Source organism: Canis aureus, chromosome 19, assembly GCF_053574225.1.
Source record: "Canis aureus isolate CA01 chromosome 19, VMU_Caureus_v.1.0, whole genome shotgun sequence".
Taxonomy (NCBI): Eukaryota; Metazoa; Chordata; class Mammalia; order Carnivora; family Canidae; genus Canis; species Canis aureus.
The window spans coordinates 42,145,586-42,166,713 of NC_135629.1; the positions used below are offsets into that span (position 1 = coordinate 42,145,586).

The following is a 21,128-nucleotide window of genomic DNA, read 5'->3' on the forward strand; positions in this document are numbered from 1 at the left end:
GGGACTCGATCCCGGGTCTCCAGGATCACGCTCTGAGCTGACAGCTGACACTTAACCGCTGAGCCACCTAGGTGTCCCATGAGAGTTGTTTTATTTTTATTTATTTTTTATTTTTATTTTTTAAAAGATTTTATTTATTTATTCATGAGAAACACAGAGAGGGGGGAGAGAGAGAGGCAGAGACACAGGCAGAGGGAGAAGCAGGCTCCATGCAGGGAACCCGATGTGGGACTTGATCCCAGGTCTCCAGGATCATGCCCTGGGCTGAAGGCGGCTCTAAACCACCAAGCCACCCGGGCTGCCCATGAGAGTTGTTTTAAATGGCCCTGTGCCCTTGTAGCATTGGATTTGAATCACATATACAGAACCTGTGGTGCTTCATAATGGTTTTATGGAATATAAATGGTAATCTTTGACAGTTTATAGAACAGAAAAGATTTCAGCATTCTTATTGAGAAGGATGGTTCTATAGAGTAGAGTTTGAGTATCATAAAGTTGAATGACTTTGTTCTGTTCTGTTTTTCTGGTTTCCTTTTATTGAGTCTTTAACTTTTAGACAGATTTTTATCTGCTTTAAGTTGCTGCTGTGAAGAGTGACAGAATTCTACCTGGTTAGATAGCGTCGAATCTGTTTCCTGTCGCTGTCTGTCACCTTGAGTAATTATCCTTTGTGGTTGTTGCAGGTGCTCCATCGAAACCAACAGGGCTAGCCAACGGTGATCATGGAATAGAAGGCAATGATACTGCAGGTAAGTGGATCCCAGCATTCCCTAAACAGTCACAGTAAACACCTTGATGAGCTCCTATGAGGATTGAATTCTTGTCACAAGAATTATTTCTGAAGGTATTATTGTTCTTGCTGGATGTATACAAATCCAGGGCCATCTGCCATATAACATCTCCAACAGCAGAAAAGAAGAGTGAATTTCCTTGGACTTTTCTTGACTATTGGTTGTAGTTTGATCCACAAGAGCTGGATCAATCTTAAAAATACGCTTATAATAAGATACAGACTAATCATCATCAAAATATCTTATATTGGAGACCTTTGGCCACTACAGCTCTTTTATACAGTGCACTTAGCTTACTTTCTATGGCTTGATGTTAGGAAACCTGTGAGCCGCAAATTAAAATTCTTCAGTCTTTTTCTTTTCATTTTTTCCCCTGTTTAACTGTTACTTTTGAAATCGGTGTCTAACTCCTAGCCCATGAACTAGGGCTTTGATACTCCCATCAGCTAATACTGAGGTCCTGTGGCTTCCCACCTCATAACTAGCACCAGCCCCCGACCTACAATGTGTCTGTATTGAGCAGAATTCTCGAAGCAGTAGCAGGGTTCATAGGAATGTATTATGCAAATCTTCTCTTAGGTAGCTGGTAGGAGAGTCAGGTTGTATTTTTGTGAGTAACTGCACTTACTTTGCAGTTGTGATCAGGTTGACACTGTTGACCCAAATGAAAAGACATGTAATGGTCAAGTAAATTGTTCTTTGCCACATTGTGTGCTCTTAACTGGGGTATAACATTTGGTTGGCATTCCTGCATTGGAGGCAAGCACTAGATATGGGTTGTGTCAGTGTTTCTCTTGTATGCATGCCTCAGCCTGGAGAAGACTTTTCTTGAGCCGCCATACAATTTCTTGGTTTTTAAGGCTTCCAGAGATCCTTCTGTTAGCAACAGCAATTAATCCAGGATTTATCCTTTATTCTCTGACCTTTGGAAATGTTGTATATATCTTTGTACCATAGATTTACAGATGGCTGTTTTCCATTTGTGTCAAATGTAGTTTTTACCCAGTGACATTGACATCCTTATTAGCAGCTCATAACTTAGAAACTCTTTACTTTGAAAGGTAAAAATAAAAATAACCAGAAGTGCCACTTTATCTTCCAGTTTTGTGAACTGAAATTTTTTATTTCCTTGATCATCTTTGCTATATTATTGACTGTTTCTGTGCTTGCTTCGAAAGCCAAGTCATCTGTGTGATACAGTTTTAAGGAAGCATGTATGGAAATATCCTGGTGATTAAAGGAGAAGCTTGAATGTGAACTTTTAAAAAAATGAGTTAAGTTCAGCATTCTTCAACCAGGAGGGCATGCCAAGGAAAAGAAAGGCTTGGAGCAGGTTGATTGGATGAGCCAGTTGAAAGAGCTGGTGCCATTTGCACCCAGAAAGGAAATAGCTATCAAAGTTAGAATATATTTTGTCTCTAGCAAGATGTCAAGTATGACCAGAAGAGGCACAAACTCTGTGTATCGGTTGCTTCCCATCCCAACTCCTAATAGCATAGGGGGGAAAAAAAAAGAACTGGAAAAACATGCAGCCTGGCCCTTACTGTTTTCAGACTTTTAGTTCCCTGGTGACAAAAAAGAACTCAGATATTTATGAACTGCCCAGTGACATTATGGCAGCAGTTAGACTGTAGTTTGCATACCTGGGAAGATGTGTGCATTCTGCATTTGACAGCTTGAAAATCTGCATGCTTCACCAGGGGTGGGGAAGGAACAGGGAGGGGGACTGAGAGTGCATGTTTCTGGAGCATGTTGTGACCTTATTCTAATTTGGCCATTACTAAAGCAGAGCACGTAGCCCAGTACCATTTGAAAATTCCCATTGCTGTTTTGTTCAGGATTTTGTCTCTAGTCCTAATTGCAGACCAGCTCTCCACTGATAACTATAAAGGGTTTATGAGCATCTTGCCATGTTGAACTTGCTGTTTACTAATGACCTGTGCTTTTCTGCCCTTTCCTTCCTCTTCCTACTTCTTCCTCCCTTTCTATTTTTCTCCTCCTAGAAGCCTAGCGTGTCTCTCCACACTGGGGCTGCTGCAACACCAGGCCAGTGATCTTTCCTAAGCACCGTTACACTTCTAAAACCTTCAGCATTTTGCAGAGCTTTGCTTTTCCTTCCTGGACACGGTGTAAAAGAAGCTGAGGGTAGTTCTCCGGGGCCTATTTCTGCTGATGCCTGAGCAAACCACCTGCTTCTTCTTGTGCTCTGCAGGGCTTGATGGAACCTCCTTTCCCTTTGTTAGCACAAAGTACAAGATGAATTCTTTTTTTAAATTTTAGTATTTTATAAAGGTCATCTTAAGGTCTTTTGTTTCGTGTTCTCTTTTAAAACTCATTTCATCATTTAATTCAATCTCATGTTTTTCTTTTCTTTAAATATTTTGAGTTGGCCTTTTCCATTTGGTTTTCAGATCTTCAAAATGAATCAGGATCTCGTAACACCAAAAGAGAACATGTGCTTTCATAAAGGGATTGAGTCCACCAGTACTGCAGCTGACCCTCCCTTTCCTCTCCCTCTCCCTTCTCTCCCCCTCTATGAGCTTGCTTTTAGGGAAGGGTAATCTTTCAGGTGTTTCTCTCCACCTTACTAAAAATCTGAATAATGATAGCTATTTTAATTTAAAGTTTTCCAATTTAGAGTAGCTCTGATTGAACATTGAAAAGCATTTCCTCAAATTAAACAATCTTTTGTTATTTGTAAGTTGGGCTGGAATTGTTTCTATGACGAAATTATGGTTTATTTGTCTCGAGGCTTAGATTCTCTTGAAAATCTGATCACCTTTTGTTGTGTATGAAATCTGATAATTAAAGTTACTTTCATAACATGGTCATGAGCTATCAAAACAAGAATTGAGAAGTTAAAGAAAATGCAACCCTGTATTGTTAGGCTACTGGGATATTGATACAGAAAGAAAACAACTTTTTCTGTAAAAACATGGGACTGAAAATACATCACAGTACACTGAAGAACCACAACCAGCGTATCAGTTTTCTAAGGAAATAAATAGTTATCAGATTGAACTCGAACTCTGTTCAGATAATGTCTGGTATCCCTTTGACCTCTGGGGCAGCCAGCATGCCAGTGGGATTGGTGGACCACATGTGAAGACTTTTACCATGTATATTAGCATTTATACTCAGTGTATTCTGAAGATTGTCCCAATGGGACTTTCTTACTCTTATGCCTCATTTTCCCACAGTAATAGCTAGAAAACCTAGAAGAGCCATTTGGGAAAAGTACTGCGGAACTTTTCAGATAATAAGCTTTGATTGGATTTTTAGAAATAGAATATAAAACCTGGGCCATGTTTTGAACTCTTAGAGGAGTTCTGGTTTAAGATTCAGAATGTGAAATACTCTTTAATTTTCTGTCCTCTTACTGATTATGGAGGTTATCATAATCACCAACTTATTGTTTCAAATTAAAATAAATAATTGGCAGGATGTTCTGAGGAAGATTTTGAGATGTACATTATTTTAGATTCTCTTGACACAGAATTGCATTTGAGCTGGAAAAATCAGACTATTATGGTAGTTCAAACTGATCCCTGTAATGACTTCTGTGAGTTAGTGGAGAAAAGACACTTAAAGGAGGCACATTTTAGAGAGAAATGCTGATGCTTACCTTCTAAGCATTTGATAAAATATGAAAGAAAACTCGTACCATAGGAGAGCACCCATCAAATAAAATGTGGCATTTTCCCTTTGTGGTGCAGTTGTTCAGTATGTTTTTTGGTTCTCTTTGTGTTTGTTTGATTTGGTTTTGGTTTTTTAGCTAGGGAACTTTTCAAAACTGGTAATGCTAACTTTTTAAGGATCATGGATGACATTTTTCTATCACTTCTAATTAGTCTCTACAGCTTGTCTAAGTGACAGGTGTTTGGAGAAGCCTGGGTGCAGCTCTACTCTGGCAGTGGTCAAGGGACACACTCACATTCCATCTCCTTGATTTATTCCATCTTTATTTCCATTTTGCTGTTTTTGTTTGACTTTTTCCCCCCATTATATGTGTTTTTTTTTTAATGGAATTGAAATTTTCTACTACTAGCCAGCTGAAATGTGGTATATCTTGTTAGCTCTCTTTCTCCTTGGATGTTTCATTTTGTTTCACATATAGCTTTGTATGAAGCAGCCAGTTCTGTAAGGAAATGCTGTGTTGCCCCATTGTGGTCACACCCAAGTGTGAGGTTGCCAGATCTGTCAGGGTTGTTCTATTGAAATATAATGTTTTTTATATGTAATCTTTCTCTCTCTCTCTTTTTTTTTTTTCCTTTTTCGGCCCAATGTTGAAGATGTAGAACTTTGTTTACAAATAATATTTTATATAATCTCATTCGTGTACCTGAGTTTATATATTTTGTGACTTTAGATTTCAACAGTTTGTATATTGGGACATTTTAATGTGATCATTGTGCTAAATAAATTTCACTAATAAACATCTTACATTAACACCTAACAGACTGGATTTTGGTTGGAGTCTTAATTATTGAAGTATGATGTGAATAAGACATGAGTTTGGCAAATAAAGACTCTTGAGAAATGAGTTCTCAGTCTAACTAAGCTTCTGATCGCATTCGTAATAATTTCATAACTGTGTGGGCTTTTTACTTTTTGCCAGGCATTTTCATTTTGACCGTGTTGTCACTTTTTGATTCTCAGAGTACCTCCTTTTTATCCAGAATTTGTAAGACTTAAGAAGCCCAAATGACTGATATTGTATAGCATTTGATGAGAAAAACAGTTGGCAGACCAGCAATATGTGGTTAACTCGAGTTTCATGGCATATCAATTATTGTTAGATGCCTTCTGATACATGTATGGTTAGTTAAAATTCATGTTCACAGTCTTCCTAAAATAGCTTCTGAATTATCAATTGAAAATGTTAAATTCGATGACATTTTAGGTTTGTAACTTTATTATTTGATGATCTCTAGTATGCTGCAACTGGGAAGAATTCAACAGAATGCCCAACTCCCTATCCATTCTGGGTTAGTGTTTCTTTGCAGTAGGTAGATTTGCAAATGCAGTATGTTGCTGAATTAAGACATTGAAAAATTCTATGCCTAAGGTAATTTGCGTGGTATAAACATCTTTTTTAGCTTCGCCGACATTTCTCTTTTTTGAGATTATTTATTTGAGAGAGAGAGAGAGAGAGAGAGAGTGCGCATGTGTGCAAGCAATCACAGGCAGGGGGAGCTACAGAGGGAGCTGCAGAGGGAGAGAGGGGGAAGCAGGCTCCCCACTGAACAGGGAGCCTGACACGATGCTCAATCCCAGGACCCCCAGGATCATGGCCTGAGCCAAGGACAGGCACCCAACCGACTGAGCCACCTAGGCGCCTCTTGGCAGACATTTTTTTTTTTTTTTTGTTAATAAAGCTCAATTTAGTGTTCTTAGATTTCCATTTTATTTTATTTTGTATTATATTATATTATATTATATTATATTATATTATATTATATTATATTATATTAAAGAGAGTGAGTCAGAGAGAGAACGAGCAGGGGGAGGGAGAGGGAAGAGCAGACTCTCTGCTGAGCAAGGAGCTGCAGGCTCAATTCCAGGACTCTGGGATCATGATTTGAGCCAAAGGCGGACATTTAACTGACTGAGTCACCAGGTACCGCTCCTTTTTCTCCTTTTTTTTTTTTTTTTTTTTTTTTTAAGATTTTGTTTTTAAGTAATCTCTTCACCTACCACCCCAGGATTGAGTCACATGCTCCACCAACTGAGCCAGCCAGACACCATCTTAGGTTTTCTTTTATTAAGAGGGCTTAACACAATCTCTTCTTAGGTTTAAAGCACAAGAATTTGGGATCCCTGGGTGGCGCAGCAGTTTAGCACCTGCCTTTGGCCCAGGGCGCGATCTGGAGACCCGGGATCGAATCCCACGTCGGGCTCCCGGTGCATGGAGCCTGCTTCTCCCTCTGCCTGTGTCTCTGCCCCTCTCTCTCTCTCTGTGTGACTATCATAAATAAATAAAAATTTAAAAAAAATAAAATAAGCACAAGAATTTAAATACTATAAATAATTCACGAACCTCACTTTCTTACAAGTTACACTAGGATTAACCCTTTTGGTGAGATTAATATATTATATTCTCAGATCTTATTAGTATATTCATTTTCATGAAAATGAGATGAGGGGTTTCTGGGTGGCTCAGTAGGTTAAGTGTCTGGCTCTCAATTTCGGCTCAGGTCATGGTCTCACGGGTTGTGAGATCGAGCCCCATGTCTGACTCTGGGCTCTGCTGGAAGTCAGAGGATTCTCTCCCTCTGCGCTCCCCCCTCACCACCTCCTCACTCTCTTTCCAAAAATAAATAAAAATCTTTTTAAAAACAGCAACAACAAAAACCATTGTGATGAAACCTGGCTACTATTGGATTCTTTCCCCCTTGTAGACCTCATAATATGGTGGAGTTAGGAGGCTAGATAGGATTCTGGACAAAGACACAGGGCTGATGGGGTGGGAACAGAATGTCCACTTCGTTTCTAAGTCACATGTAAGAGTGGATTATCCTCAATTTTATATTGACGCTGTTTCCATTAAATTGAAGTCTTTATAAGACTTAACCACAAATTATTTGTGGTATAAGTAAATGTCTTTGCTACCATGGAGGCTAAGCTAGATGCAGTGTTACTGCTGGTTTCCATTGTGACTAAGTGGTCTCTTATTGTGAGAAGCGTTCTGAATGTGATGTGATATCAATCCCCTAGGTCATGCCTGCAGGGAAACATAAAATTGCTTTGTTGGGGGCAGCCCTGGTGGTGCAGCGGTTTGGCACCGCCTGCAGCCTGGGGTGTGATCCTGGAGACCTGGGATTGAGTCCCACATTGGGCTCCCTGCATGGAGCCTGCTTCTCCCTCTCCCTCTGCCTGTGTCTCTGCCTCTTTCTCTGTGTCTATGAATGAATGAATGAATGAATGAATGAATGAATGAATGAATAAATCTTTAAAAAAATTTGCTTTGTTGGAATGTAATGACACAAATGAGATCTCAGGTGTTTCATCATTGTCTCCTGTAGCATCAGATAGAATTCAAGGAATTTAGCATTAGAAAAATTCTGAGAAACCAAAAAAGTGAAATCTTAGAAGAAATACAAATCTATAATGTTAGAGTTTCTAAACAGTTATTATAACCCTCCTCTAAGTTGACATAACTTATAAATGAAACCCAAACATAAAGCTGACACTGTGTTCCTAGATGTAGACACAGCAAGACATCCTTTCTCCTTTCCTGCTCCTTGAATCCTGGAAATAAAGATTTGGTTTTTTTCTTTCTTTTTTCCAGATATGAGATGCATGTTGGAGACACATCAGTAAAATACAAACACCTAATGTTTCTTGAAGTTTTATTGTTGGTTCATGGTTTTCTGGTAAAAATGTAAAACTTCTCAGAAAATTCCACATACACCCGTTAATACAATATGTTACATTCCATTCGTGGATATTTAGGACTCCCTTGAAAACCAGCTTGTGCACAGAGCATTTAATTGTACAGTGAGCCATTTGATTTTAGTTTCTTTCTTCTTTTAAGAAAAAGATTTTATTTATCTATTCATGGGGGAGGGGGGGAGGCAGAGCCTTAGGCAGAAGGAGAAGCAGGCCCCACACAGGAAGCCCGATGCGGACCCGGTCCCAGGACTCCAGGATCACAACATGAGCCGAAGGCAGGTGCTCAACCACTGAGCCATCCAGGTGTCCCTATTTTAGTTTCTTTTTGGAGCTTGGTATTGAATAAGACAGAACAGCTTCTTCCTGAGTGTTGAGTGAATCTGTTATTCTGATATACTTTTTAAGCCATAACTTTGTTTATATGATTTGATTCTCTTTATGGAATGAAACTCCACCTTATGCCAAAAGGCATATGTAGATAATAGAATATTTTTCTTCATTTGCAATTTCATAAGTAATTATGAATACATTCTCCTTTCTAAAAATAAATTAAAGCGTCACAGATACAGTCATATTCTGTCAGAGGCCGGAGGAGTTTTACTCAACTAATATTCACACTCAGCTTCGGTATATTGACTTTGTATTTTTACCTGAATGTAGACTCAAACTGGTTTTTCTGATACATCTCATGAATAATAAGGATTACTTTCATTTGTATAATACATTAGAATTTGTAAACTTTTTTTGGAATGTGTAACAGTATATTTGTCTTTCTTTTGAAGAAGTTAGGTTAATAATAGAGCTCAAAACTGATCCTAGGCTGATGAGCCCTGTATTCTTTCTCCCATAGTATGTCATATCACAGTGGGTCTTCTAAGTGCTAATGAAGCCTCACAAAGACAGTTGGAAGGAATGGACCTATAAAGGCCTTTTTTTTTTTTTTTTAAGATTTTTATTTATTTATCCATGAGAGACACAGAGGCAGAGGGAGAAGCAGGCTCCATGCAGGACTTGATCCTGGGACCATGGGTTCACGACCTAAGCTAAAAGCAGATGCTCAACCACTGAGCCACCCAGGCATCCCTATAAAGGCATTTTTAAGGCACTACTTTCTAGTAGAAAATCCAAGTCAAGGCAAGGGCTTTGTATGTAGGTAAGTAGTTTATTTTGAGAAGTGATGCCATGAAACAAAGGGTAGGGGGCTAGGAAGAGTGAAATTGGAAAGAGGAAAAGCCAGTATGATGAAGTATTATTAACTTTGTCACTTCTGTGGACAAAGTGGCCTTAATCCTGTGCCATTTCTTGGTTAACTGTTGTGCTTCTGGCACTTTTTCTGGCCAGCCTGCAGATGTCTCATCACTAGCATCAGAAATGATACGAGGCAGAAAACTCTGGTTTGGTTGAAATAAAGGGCAATCAAATCACACCTACATGCAGCTGGGTAGAGTAAAACATGGACTTTTAAGTAAGATTGGACGGGAGGTGTCTAATTAACCAAGAGGTTAATTCAGCAAGATTCCTCTGTTTATGCCTTATCATAAGGAATGAGGTTCTTGAATTCTATAGAAGGAAATTTGAAGGAATTCCACCTATCATGGAACTAATTTCCAGAACCTAATTGTTAGAAACTAGAACTAATCACAAAAATTAGTTCTGGAATTTTCCATCCTAATTTTTTCTTCTGGAATCAGTTTCAGTAGTTCCTTTCTTTTAAGGAATTTGGCTATTTCATCTTTACTTTGTTGACATGCCATTTCTAATTTTCCCTTATAAACCCTTTTAGTTCTGTAAAATTGGTGTTGATATCTCTTCTTGGATTTCTGAGTTCAGTAATTTCAGTCCTGTCTCTTTTTCCTGATCAGTACAGTTAAAGATTTGTCAAATTTGTCAATCTTTTCAAAAGGATCAACTTTTGGTTTTGTTGAGTTTTCTCTGTTTTTCTGTTTTCTACTTCATTTATTTTCACTCATTTTATTATTCCCTTTCTTCTGCTTGCTTTGGGCTTAGTTTGCTCTTCTGGTTTCTTTTTCTTTCTTTCTTTCTTTCTTTCTTTCTTTCTTTCTTTCTTTCTTTCTTTCTTTCCTTTTCTTTTCTTTTCTTTTCTTTCTTTCTTAAGATTTATTTATTTATTTATTCAGAAAGAGCGAGAGGGAGGCAGAGACACAAGCAGAGGGAGAAGCAGGCTCCATGCAGGGAGCCCGACATGGGACTCGATCCTGCGTCTCCAGGATCATACCCCAGGCTGCAGGCAGCACTAAACCGCTGCGCCACCGGGGCTGCCCTCTTCTGGTTTCTTAAGGTGGAAAATTATGTTATTGATTTGTGATTTATTTTTAAACCCTCCCTTTAATGTAGGTATTTACAGCTATAAATTTCCCTCTAAGCACTTCTTTATCTGTATCTTATAAGTTGGGGTGTCTCATGTTTTCATTTTCATTTAAACTGTTTTCTGATTGTGTGTGATTTCTTTGATTGGTAACTTAAGTGTGTTGTTAATTTCCACTATTTGTGAATTTCACAAACTGCCTTCAGTTGACATTTTATAATTTCATTCCATTGTAGTTGTAGAACATACTTCGTATGATTTCAGTCCTTTTAAATATATTCAGGCTTGTTTTATGGCCTAACATATGGTCTGTCTTAGAAAAATGTTCCATGTGTACTTGAGAAGAGTGTATATTCTGCTGTTGTTGCATGGAATGTTCCATAAAACATCTGTTAGGTCTAGTTGGTTTATAATGTTATTCAGGTCCACTATTCATTATTGGTATTCTCTCTAGTTCTATTAATTATTGAAAGTGGGATTTTGAAGTCTCCAATAATCATTGTTGAACTGTCTTTTATTTCTCAGTTTGATTAGTTTTTAATTCATGTATTTTAAGGCTCTAATGTTTTATTTTTTATTTTTTAAAGGTTTTATTTATTCATGAGAGAGAAAGAGAGAGAGAGGCAGAGACTTAGGCAGAGGGAGAAGCAGACTCCATGCAGGGAGCCTGATGTGGGACTCCATCCCAGCACCCCAGGATCATGCCCTGGGCTGAAGGCAGACGCTCAGCCACTGAGGCACCCAGGCGTCCCAACGGCTCTAATGTTTTAAAGGAAAAATTTGAATAATTAACTCCTACATGGTTTTTACAGTGCTCATGGATTAATTCCTTTTGAAAAATTCTAGGCTGTGGATAAAAGCATATTTACAAATGATTGCTACAACTGTGAGCTTCTAGGAGCTTCCCAAGCAGCAGTAAAATGTCAGTCATTGGTAGGAAGATTTAAATGCTTTTTCAAAAGATGATTTTTTTCTTTCAATTTTTATTTATTTATTTATTTATTTATTTATTTATTTATTTATTTATTTATTTTTATTTATGATAGTCATAGAGAGAGAGAGAGGCAGAGACATAGGCAGAGGGAGAAGCAGGCTCCATGCACTGGGAGCCCGACGTGGGATTCGATCCTGGGTCTCCAGGATTGCGCCCTGGGCCAAAGGTAGGCACCAAACCGCTGGGCCACCCAGGGATCCCGATTTTTTTCTTTCAAAATCCAACCAATTTTTTGGTAGAAATAGGAAAATCTATCCTAAATTTTTTTTTTTAATCCTAAAATTTATATGGAATCTCAAAGGACCCTAAATAACCAAAACAGTCTTGAAAGAGAATAAAGTTGGAGATTTCACACTTCCTGATTTCAGTACTTCATTACAATGCTACAGTAATCAAAATGGTGTGGTTCTCGGATAAATATAGACATATAAATCAAGGAATAGAATAGAAAGCCCATAAATAAATCCTTGAAAATTTAGTCAAATGATTTCAACAAATAGTGTGTTAGGACAGCTGTATATCCATACACAAAAGAGTGACATTGTACCCTAACTCTACACCATATGCAAAAATTAACACAAAACGGATTAAAGACTAAACATAGGAGCCAAAACTATAAAATTCTTAGAAGAAAACATAGGGCAAAAGCTTCGTGGCTTTGGATTTGGAAGTAATTTCTTGAGTAGGATACCAAAATACAGTCCACAAGTAAAAATAGATAAACTGTACACATCAAAGTTGAACTTATGCACTTTTGTGCATCAGAGGACACTATCAGTAGAAGGCAACCCACAGAATGGGGGAAATTTTCATAAAATATATGTCTGAATAAGAGATTAATATCCAGAGTATATAAAACATGCCTATAGCTCCACAACACATAAACAAACAACTAGATTAAAAATGTGCAAGGGACTTGAATAGACAGTTCCCCCACAGAAGATCTGCAAATAGGGATAAGCATATGCAAATATGCTCAACATCACTAATCATTAGGGAAATACAAATCAAAACCTCAATGAAATATCACTTCACACTCATTAGGATGACTATTTTCTAAAAAAATGTAAATAAAATAACAGGTGTTGGTACGGATGTGGGGAAACTGGAACCTTTGTGCACAATTGGTGGGAATATAAAGTGGTGCAACCGCTATAGGAAGTGGATTGGAAGTTTTACAAAAAATTAGAATTACTGAATGATCCAGCAATCCCACTTCTGGGTATATACCTGAAAGAATTGAAAGCAGAGAGTTGGACATAGTTATACACCTGTGTTCATAGCAGCATTATTCAAAATGGCCAAAAGGTGGAAGCAACCCACATGCCCACTGATGGATGGATGGAAAAATAAAATGTGGAGCAAATACATGCTCCAATATGGGTGCACCTTGACGACATTATACTGAGTGAAAGAAGCCAGTTACAAAAGAACAAATACTGATTCTACTTATATGATTATATAGATTCCCTATAGAAATAGTCAAATTCATAGAGACAGAAACTTTGGGACAGAGTTTAAGTTTTGCAAGATGATAAAAGTTCTGGAGATGGATGGCAGTGAGTTTGCATAACATTGTGAATGTACTTAATGGCTACTGAAGTGTATACATAAAAATGCTAAAAATAAAAAATGGTAAAAATAAATAAATGAGCTCAATAAAAAAGATGTTTTCAAGTTAACCATCATATACACTACAGACCTCCTTAGAATCACAGTAATTCTTTATGTATTAGCTATCTTGTGGATTTTAGTTTGTCCAGTTGCAGAGAGAAATACACAAATATGTAAATATTGCTTAAATGATAAAGAGTTATAAGGAACATTTGGTAGGAACAGATGTGTAATAATAGTTAAATTTCACGAGGAGGTTGGATGAGTACTAGGGAAATTTGAAATTAGAACTTGAAATCTGCATTTGGATATAAAGTCGACATCACAAACATGAGATGTCCTAAACTGAACCGAATCTACCCCCCACCCCAAAATCAAAACAGAAAAAACAAAACCCAAAACCTGCTTCCCCGTTCATTAAATGGAAATACAATGTTCTTCTAGTTGCCCAGCCTAAATGTTTGACTTCCCCTATCCCTCTCTCTCTCTTTAAGATTTTATTTATGGGGATCCCTGGGTGGCGCAGCAGTTTGGCGCCTGCCTTTGGCCCAGGGCACGATCCTGGAGACCTGGGATCGAATCCCACGTCAGGCTCCTGGTGCATGGAGCCTGCTTCTCCCTCTGCCTATGTCTCTGCCTCCCTCTGTGTGACTATCATAAATAAAAAAAATAAATAAACAGCATATTTAAAAAAAAAAAAGATTTTATTTATGCATGAGAGACCGAGACAGAGACATAGGCAGAGGGAGAAGCAGGCTCCCTGCAGGAAGCCCAGTGTGGTACTTGATCCAAGAACAAGAACCCCAGGATCACGACCTGAGCCAAAGGCAGATGTTCAGCTGCTGAGCCACCCAGGCGTCCCTTCCCCTATCTCTTTATCTTGCACCACCCCACATCTGGTTTGTCAGAAAAATCTACCTGGAAGATTATCTGCCTGACCACTTCTCACCACCCCCACTGTTTTTTGCCTGATTGGACCCCTTTCTTCACTACCATAATAACCTCCCAAATTAGTCTCCCACCTCCATTTGTTTGCTCCCTACAGTATATTCTCAACAGTATCCAGAGTGGTCCTGTTTATAGATCACTTTACTCTTTTGCTTAAAACCCTTCCAGTGGTTTCCCATCTCAAAGTAAAAGCCAGAGTCCTTACCAGTTGCCACAAGGCTATGTGATACCCTTGTCAGCCCTCCCCTTTGCTAGCTTTGCTTCATTGGTGTTCTTGTTGCTGTTACTGAACAAGCCAGGTGGGCCCTTACTTTGGGCTCTGAGCCCTGGCTATTTTCCCTGGATTGTTCTTCCCTCAGATATACTTGTAGTTCACTCTGTACCTTTTGAGTGAGTCTTTCTCTGTTTTATCTAAGAACACCCCTTCTGTTTTTCTCTCCCAACTTCCCTGCTTTCATTTTTCTCCATGGTACTTGTCACTTTATAATTTGTACAGATTAATGATTTATCTTGCTTATTGTCTCACTTTCCCTGCTAGAAGATAAATATTATGACAGGGATAGAGTTTCTGTTTTGCTCACTGCTGTGGTCCAGCACCTAGAACAGTGTTTGGCATCATAGTATGTGCTCAGTAGCTATTGAATGACTCGTGTTGTTGAATGTGCAATTTTTAAAAAAGAAAAACTCCCAAAGGAAAGAAATGTGGCTCCAAGAAAGTCTGTCCTGAATTTGCAGTGATGTATGTACTAAGATGGAAGGGTTTAAAAGGACATAAAGTAGGTGATGGGGATATGGGGAGGGCTTCCTCATCGAGGTACTGGCTAAGGCAGAGAGAAGAGCTCACTCTCTGGCAGCAGAGGGGTACTTCTTTTACCGTGTGTCTCCTGCTCATTCTAAAGGAGATCAGGACATCCCCCTATAGAATTACTTGCTGTGTTTCTCTAGCATGTAAGAGATGTAACAGGCAGTTTCTAAGTTATCCAGGATAAAGATGTATCCTTTCCGGTCTTTCAGGGCAAAGCCCAAGTACGTGTTATTTTAACCCATTTCCTCTGATGTTACTCCCATTGCCCTGACAATGTTACATTTACAATGACTTTCCACCTCCCTCTTTACCTGACACATTTTCTCATGGCTAAAACATTGTCACCGAGGTTGAAAAAAATACTTGTAGTAATAGCCTGTGCTATGATCTTTCCATGCTGTGGGAAAAAAAAATCACAAGCTTCTGTCTAGACTGTAATGACTGTTGTGTTGAATGTTGAGAAGAGCAATAGAGCACTGTGCTATTTTGTGTAGAAACAGAACGATGGTCTAACTTAAATTTTGTATATTGTGATGTGCCATAAGCAATTTGATCATGCTTCCTTCTTTTCTCTTAACCAGCATCTTTGTCTGAGCAGTTGGTTCTTTCTGTTTGTTTCAGACCTCACAGGGGAAAAGAAATTTAAGAGCAAGACCACATATAATTGCAGTATTTTTGGTCAGGTATTGGTACATGTCTTTCTGGAAACGAGTCCCTCTTAGTGATTTTTTAAGATTTAGAAAGCTGTGGGAAAAGCAGATGTAGATGTGCCCCCTATAAGCTTGGGTCTCTTGGGAAAGTTATTTGCCCTCCTCAAGCTTGAAGAGGCAAAGAATAATAAAAATTGCTGGGGTTAACAGAAAATTATTTTCAGGGATCCCTGGGTGGCGCAGCGGTTTGGAGCCTGCCTTTGGCCCAGGGCGCGATCCTGGAGACCCGGGATCGAATCCCACGTCGGGCTCCCAGTGCATGGAGCCTGCTTCTCCCTCTGCCTGTGTCTCTGCCTCTCTCTCTCTGTGTGACTATCATAAGTAAAAAAAAAAAAAAAAAAAAAAAAAAGAAAATTATTTTCAGTGCTTTGTAACATGGTTGAAGGGGTTAATAAATGTAATTTGATATGAGGATGATGATTAATGTCCACATCAAAAGACCTTATGGATTCAGCCCAGGAAGTGGTTTTACCAACAAATCACTCTCTGTTTGGTCATCAGCCCCCATTCCTAGTTAAATGATTATATAACTATTTTAATTGGATGTAAATAGAACATGTCTGGTGTCCATTGTGTCTTTGGAGATGCTCTATTTCTAGAGGACAAAATTGAAGGTGACTCTTTAAAAGAATTTCAGGCAAACTGAAGGGAAGGGCTTTTGTTTCTTGTGAGAAAATTAACTTAGGACTTTTGTCACTGCAAAAACCTGGCATGGCTGGTTCTCCAGTAGCTTTTCAGCAATTTAAAATGAAATGAGAAGACACAAAGCTGTGCAAATTGGAAATGTAAGTACTGATGTTCAACCCCTTACAGGTCTTCATTGAAGAGTTCTGCTTTCTGGTTAATAACAGTTAATATTTCTGGTCTTCAGTTTTTCTGTGGAAAATAAAGAGATGTTCTCTTGGGATCCCTGGGTGGCGCAGTGGTTTGGCGCCTGCCTTTGGCCCAGGGCGCGATCCTGGAGACCCGGGATCGAATCCCACGTCGGGCTCCCGGTGCATGGAGCCTGATTCTCCCGCTGCCTGTGTCTCTGCCTCTCTCTCTCTCTGTGTGACTATCATAAATAAAAATTTAAAAAAAAAAAAAAGAGATATTCTCTTGAAGCAGCCGTTGCTGTGACTGGTGCTGAGCAGAAAGATACAGTATGTTCTCTTGTGCACATGATAGCCTTTTAATTAGAAATTAACATGTGCCTTCTGATTTATTTTCTTAGGTTTAAATATCGTTCTGGGGCAGCCCCAGTGGCGCAGTGGTTTAGCGCCGCCTGCAGCCCGGGGTTTGATCCTGGGGACCATGGATCAATTCCCACGTCAGGCTCCCTGCATGGAGCCTGCTTCTCCCTCTGCCTGTGCCTCTGCCTCTCTCTCTCTCTGTGTGTCTCTATGAGTAAATAAATAAAATCTTTAAAAAAAAATACCGTTCTGTCCCCCATTTCTTATATGGATTTAAGCCATCTCACAGATTTTTGCTCTTTCAATATTCTTATCAGTCAGGGTCTAATCAGGAGAAATACCACACGGTAATTTCAAAGGGGAATTAGTGGGGATCCCTGGGTGGCTTAGCGGTTTAGCACCTGCCTTTGGCCCAGGGCGTGATCCTGGAGTCCTGGGATCGAGTCCCGCCTCGGGCTCTCTGCATGGAGCCTGCTTATCCCTCTGCCTGTGTCTCTGCCTTCCCCCCCTTTCTCTCTCTCTCTCTCATAAATAAATAAATAAGTCTTTAAAAAAGGGGGGGGAATTAGTTTTTTTTTTAATATTTTATTTATTCACTCATGAGAGAGAGAGAGAGAGAGGGAGGGGCAGAGACACAGGCAAAGGGAGAAGCAGGCTCCATGCAGGGAGCGTGACGTGGGACTCAGTCCCAGAACTCCAGGATCATGCCCTGGGCTGAAAGCAGGCGCCAAACCGCTAGCCACCCAGGGATACCCCCGGGAATTAATTTTTTTTTTAAGATTTTTATTTATTTGAGTTAGCAAGAGAGAGAGAGAGATTGAGCACAAGGAGGGGGAAGGGATAGAGGGAGAGGGAGAAACAGACTCCCCACGGACCAGAGAGCCTGAAGTGGGGCTCCATCCCAGGTTCTTAGGATCATGACCCAAGTTGAAGGCAGATACTTAACCAGCTGAGCCACCCAGGTGCCCAGGGAATTAAGGGCTAAGAAAAGTCTAAGAATACCAGAATAGCAGTTACAGGGAACATTTACTACCTCTAGGACTCAGGCTGAGAACACAGGAAAGAGAAATTTAGAAGAGTGTTCTCCTTCAAAACTAGTTTCTTAGATGTCTTCAGGGGATGGTAAAGATGTTTGTTGAGGTGATATAAGCCAAAGTTGGCAAATAGGAAGCTATACATTGAAGTACTGCTGAATCATCAGATAGCCAGCTTTGGGTCACTGATGGAGCTTGCTTCAGAAGATGCTTATGTGAATACCCACTAAAACACCAACAGAGCACTGTGGGAGCAAGAAGATGGAAAAGCACACAGGAAGCAGGAAGAGAAACCCCATCCTCCAGCACCATCTACTAAGCTAATAAGCCAACTGATAAAGCAGAAATGTTTTTATAGGGTCCAGCCCCATTATCACAAGCAAGGCAATAATGGGAAGATTTGAGTCTAAGAGGCAGTGCATTGGTAACTGGCACAGTCCACCCCTTTGGCTACTTAGTTTCCATATGCACCTTTCCACATACATTTGAGCTCCCATATATCAGTGGAACAACTCATATATTTCCATCTAATGAGATAGAACTCTCTCATACAATGAAGCTTTCATCCTTTTCCCAAATGAGAAAATGTTTAGTCACTCTACTCATTATCTCCATTGCTGGATGTATTATTCACCCTTCAAATCACAGTTCACTGAATATTCTGTTGTCAAGAGACTGATTGCAAAGTTAACCTTTGGCAACTTTTTTGATGGGAAAAAGGAGAGTAGAAGAAAAGTGGTTAGACTGTATAAATAAACACAAAATAAAGAGAAAATATGCAAAGCCATCACAGTTCTTATTCTTAGAATTAGTCATGACACCATAATTGATATCTGATTTTTTTTTAAATAAAGATTTCATTTATTTTATTTAAGAGATTGAGAGAATGAGTGGGGTAAGGGGCAGGGGGGAGAGAGAATCTCAAGCAGACTCCTCACTGAGTGTGGAGCCCAACACGAGGCTCAATCCCATGACCCTGAGATCATGACTTCTGATCATGAGTCAGATGCTTAGCTTCTATTCCTGTTTCCCTTGTACTCAGCCAGAATCTCAACTGGTTGAAGTTCTTTACCTTGTGAAATCCCCCAAACTTTCAGACTTTTGTTTGCTTAGTAGTTTGGCCTTTTTGATATAGGTCTAGTTTTCCATTAACCTTGTTATGAGCATAGAAGTATTAGGGGTATCTCAATGAATCCCCTGTGTTTCATACATAGTCTTCCTTCCTTTCACTGTGTAGCAGCAATCCAATTCCCCTGATAATTAAGCTCAGTCATCCCAGCCAGTAGGATAACCACTTTTTCTGCCTTTTGGTTCAGTGGAATAAGGAGTCCCAAAAGGCCAGGTGGGAGTCTCATTTTCTAATTCAATTGAACTGTTACTGTGTATGCTGGTAGGTACATTCCCTCCTAGGGGACTAAGATCTTCAAATTAGGACATCTCAAAGTTGTCAGGAGTGGAAGCAAAAATTCTATGAGTGAGTTATTGGATATAATAGTGATTTCTCTTGATTCCCAGACCTACATATTATCTGGCCTGTAAGGTCTTCAGTTCAAAGCAGTCACCCATTTTTTTAAGGATCTTGTCTTTCAACTAAAAATGTATCTGAGTTTTCAGTAAGCAATTCCATCTTTTCTTTTCTTTTTTTTTTCTTTTTTTTTTTTTTTTGCTATTCCATCTTTTAATTAGACCGGCCATTCTGGGTGATGGAGTGTAATAATACCAGTTAATTCCCTGGGCATGAACCCATTTTTTTTCACTTTGCTGTGAAATGACTTTCTTGATCAGAGACAATTCTTATGGAATGTCATGTTGGCGAATCAGGCATTTTTTGAGTCCATGGGTGGTGGTGCTGGCAGAAATATCATAGGCAGAGAAGACAAATATATATCCAGAATACATGTCTATCCAGTGAAGACAAATCTCTTCCTCTTCTCTATGATGGAAGATGCTTAGTATAATCAGCTCGCCACCAGATAGCCAGTCTCCCTGAGAGTTATGCCATGTTGGGAGGCTTAGTGTTGGCCTATGCAATTGACAGATTACACACTTGGCAATAGCTTTAGCCAGGTCAGCCTTGTTTAAGGGAAGTTCCTGTTGTTAAGCCCATGCATAACTTCCATCCCTGCCACCATGGCCACTTTTTCATGGGTCCACCGAGGAGGTGCTTTGGTCACTGGGGAAAGAAGCTGACTGATAAACATAGGTATATCATTTTGTTGACCCTGGGTTATGAAGGGCTTCTTCCACAATGACTGCTCTTTATTGATTATTCACATGGGGCACAAATATTTTAGATTCTGCTCATTGTGGGAGTTTTATCCACATGTATTTTCCCCAGATTTCCTTGTCACCATTTCCCTCTGTCTTTAACCAATCAACAAAATCCTTAATAATTATTTATAATCAATGTAAATCTTTGCTCTGACCATCTCTCTTCAGGCAGAGGGAACAATATACTGCACAAAGTTCTGCCCCCTGGAAGGGTGGTGGTTCACCACTGGCCTGTCAGGGTTACCTTTTAAGTGAGGCTATGTGCTATATCTGTACCATCATTTTTTGCAGACCCATATATAAACCAGACTTTGGATTTTCTTCTTTATTCAGCTAGTCTTAATGAAATTCATAGGAGGCCATTGGCATGGGTTGAGGGAGAAGAGGCAATGTGACAGGAGTCAGTTTTGAATTAGGTATCTGAGGTATCTTCTCATGTAACTTATTCATATCTTCAGACCTGCTGGAATTTAGTCTCTTACATATCATTTCCACTTGATGATAGATTGGTACTGCACATGCCCAATTTTATGGCTAGGTGGGTTAGATAACATCCAGTTTATGATGAGAAGCTCAGGTCACATGGACACATTATGCCCATGTTTAGGCATTTAGTCTCTACCAACACCCAAAAGAAAGCCTGACTACTTCTGAAAAGGTGAATAGTTGTCTACAGAAGAGAAGATACATTTTTCTCTAAAATTCTGGAAGTTTGGGCTGTGATTCTCTTATTCTTGCTTGCTAGAGTCCTCATTCAGTATCTCTGTTTGCCATGGATACTTCAAGTATCATTGGATCTACTGGATCGTAAGGCCCAAATGACACATCAGCTTGAACTGCAGTCCAGACTTTCTGCAGAGCAAGAGAAGCTCTGGGGACCAGCCTTTTAGATACTTTGTAGATAGATTAAAGAAGGTCACTCAAATGTGATATTTGTTGCCTACAAGATCTAAAAAGGCCTCCTAAGCAGTGTACCTCCGTTTTCATTGTTAGTGAGTGAGTTGTTGTAACTTATCATTTACCTTGGAAGGGAAGTCTTATGAAGGGTCTTTGATTTTTTGTGGTTTA

General features: G+C 39.4%; 1 protein-coding gene across 27 annotated transcripts in view; it reads left to right on the forward strand.

The window, feature by feature from the left end:
• Nucleotides 1-21,128, forward strand: part of MAP4 (microtubule associated protein 4) — a 204,940-nt gene that overhangs the window by 89,832 nt on the left and 93,980 nt on the right. For all 27 annotated transcript variants that reach the window (XM_077859059.1, XM_077859060.1, XM_077859047.1 and 24 more), the window contains one exon: nt 684-749. In XM_077859059.1, the coding sequence (XP_077715185.1) occupies nt 684-749 (66 nt within the window). The remainder of the gene's footprint in view (nt 1-683; nt 750-21,128) is intronic.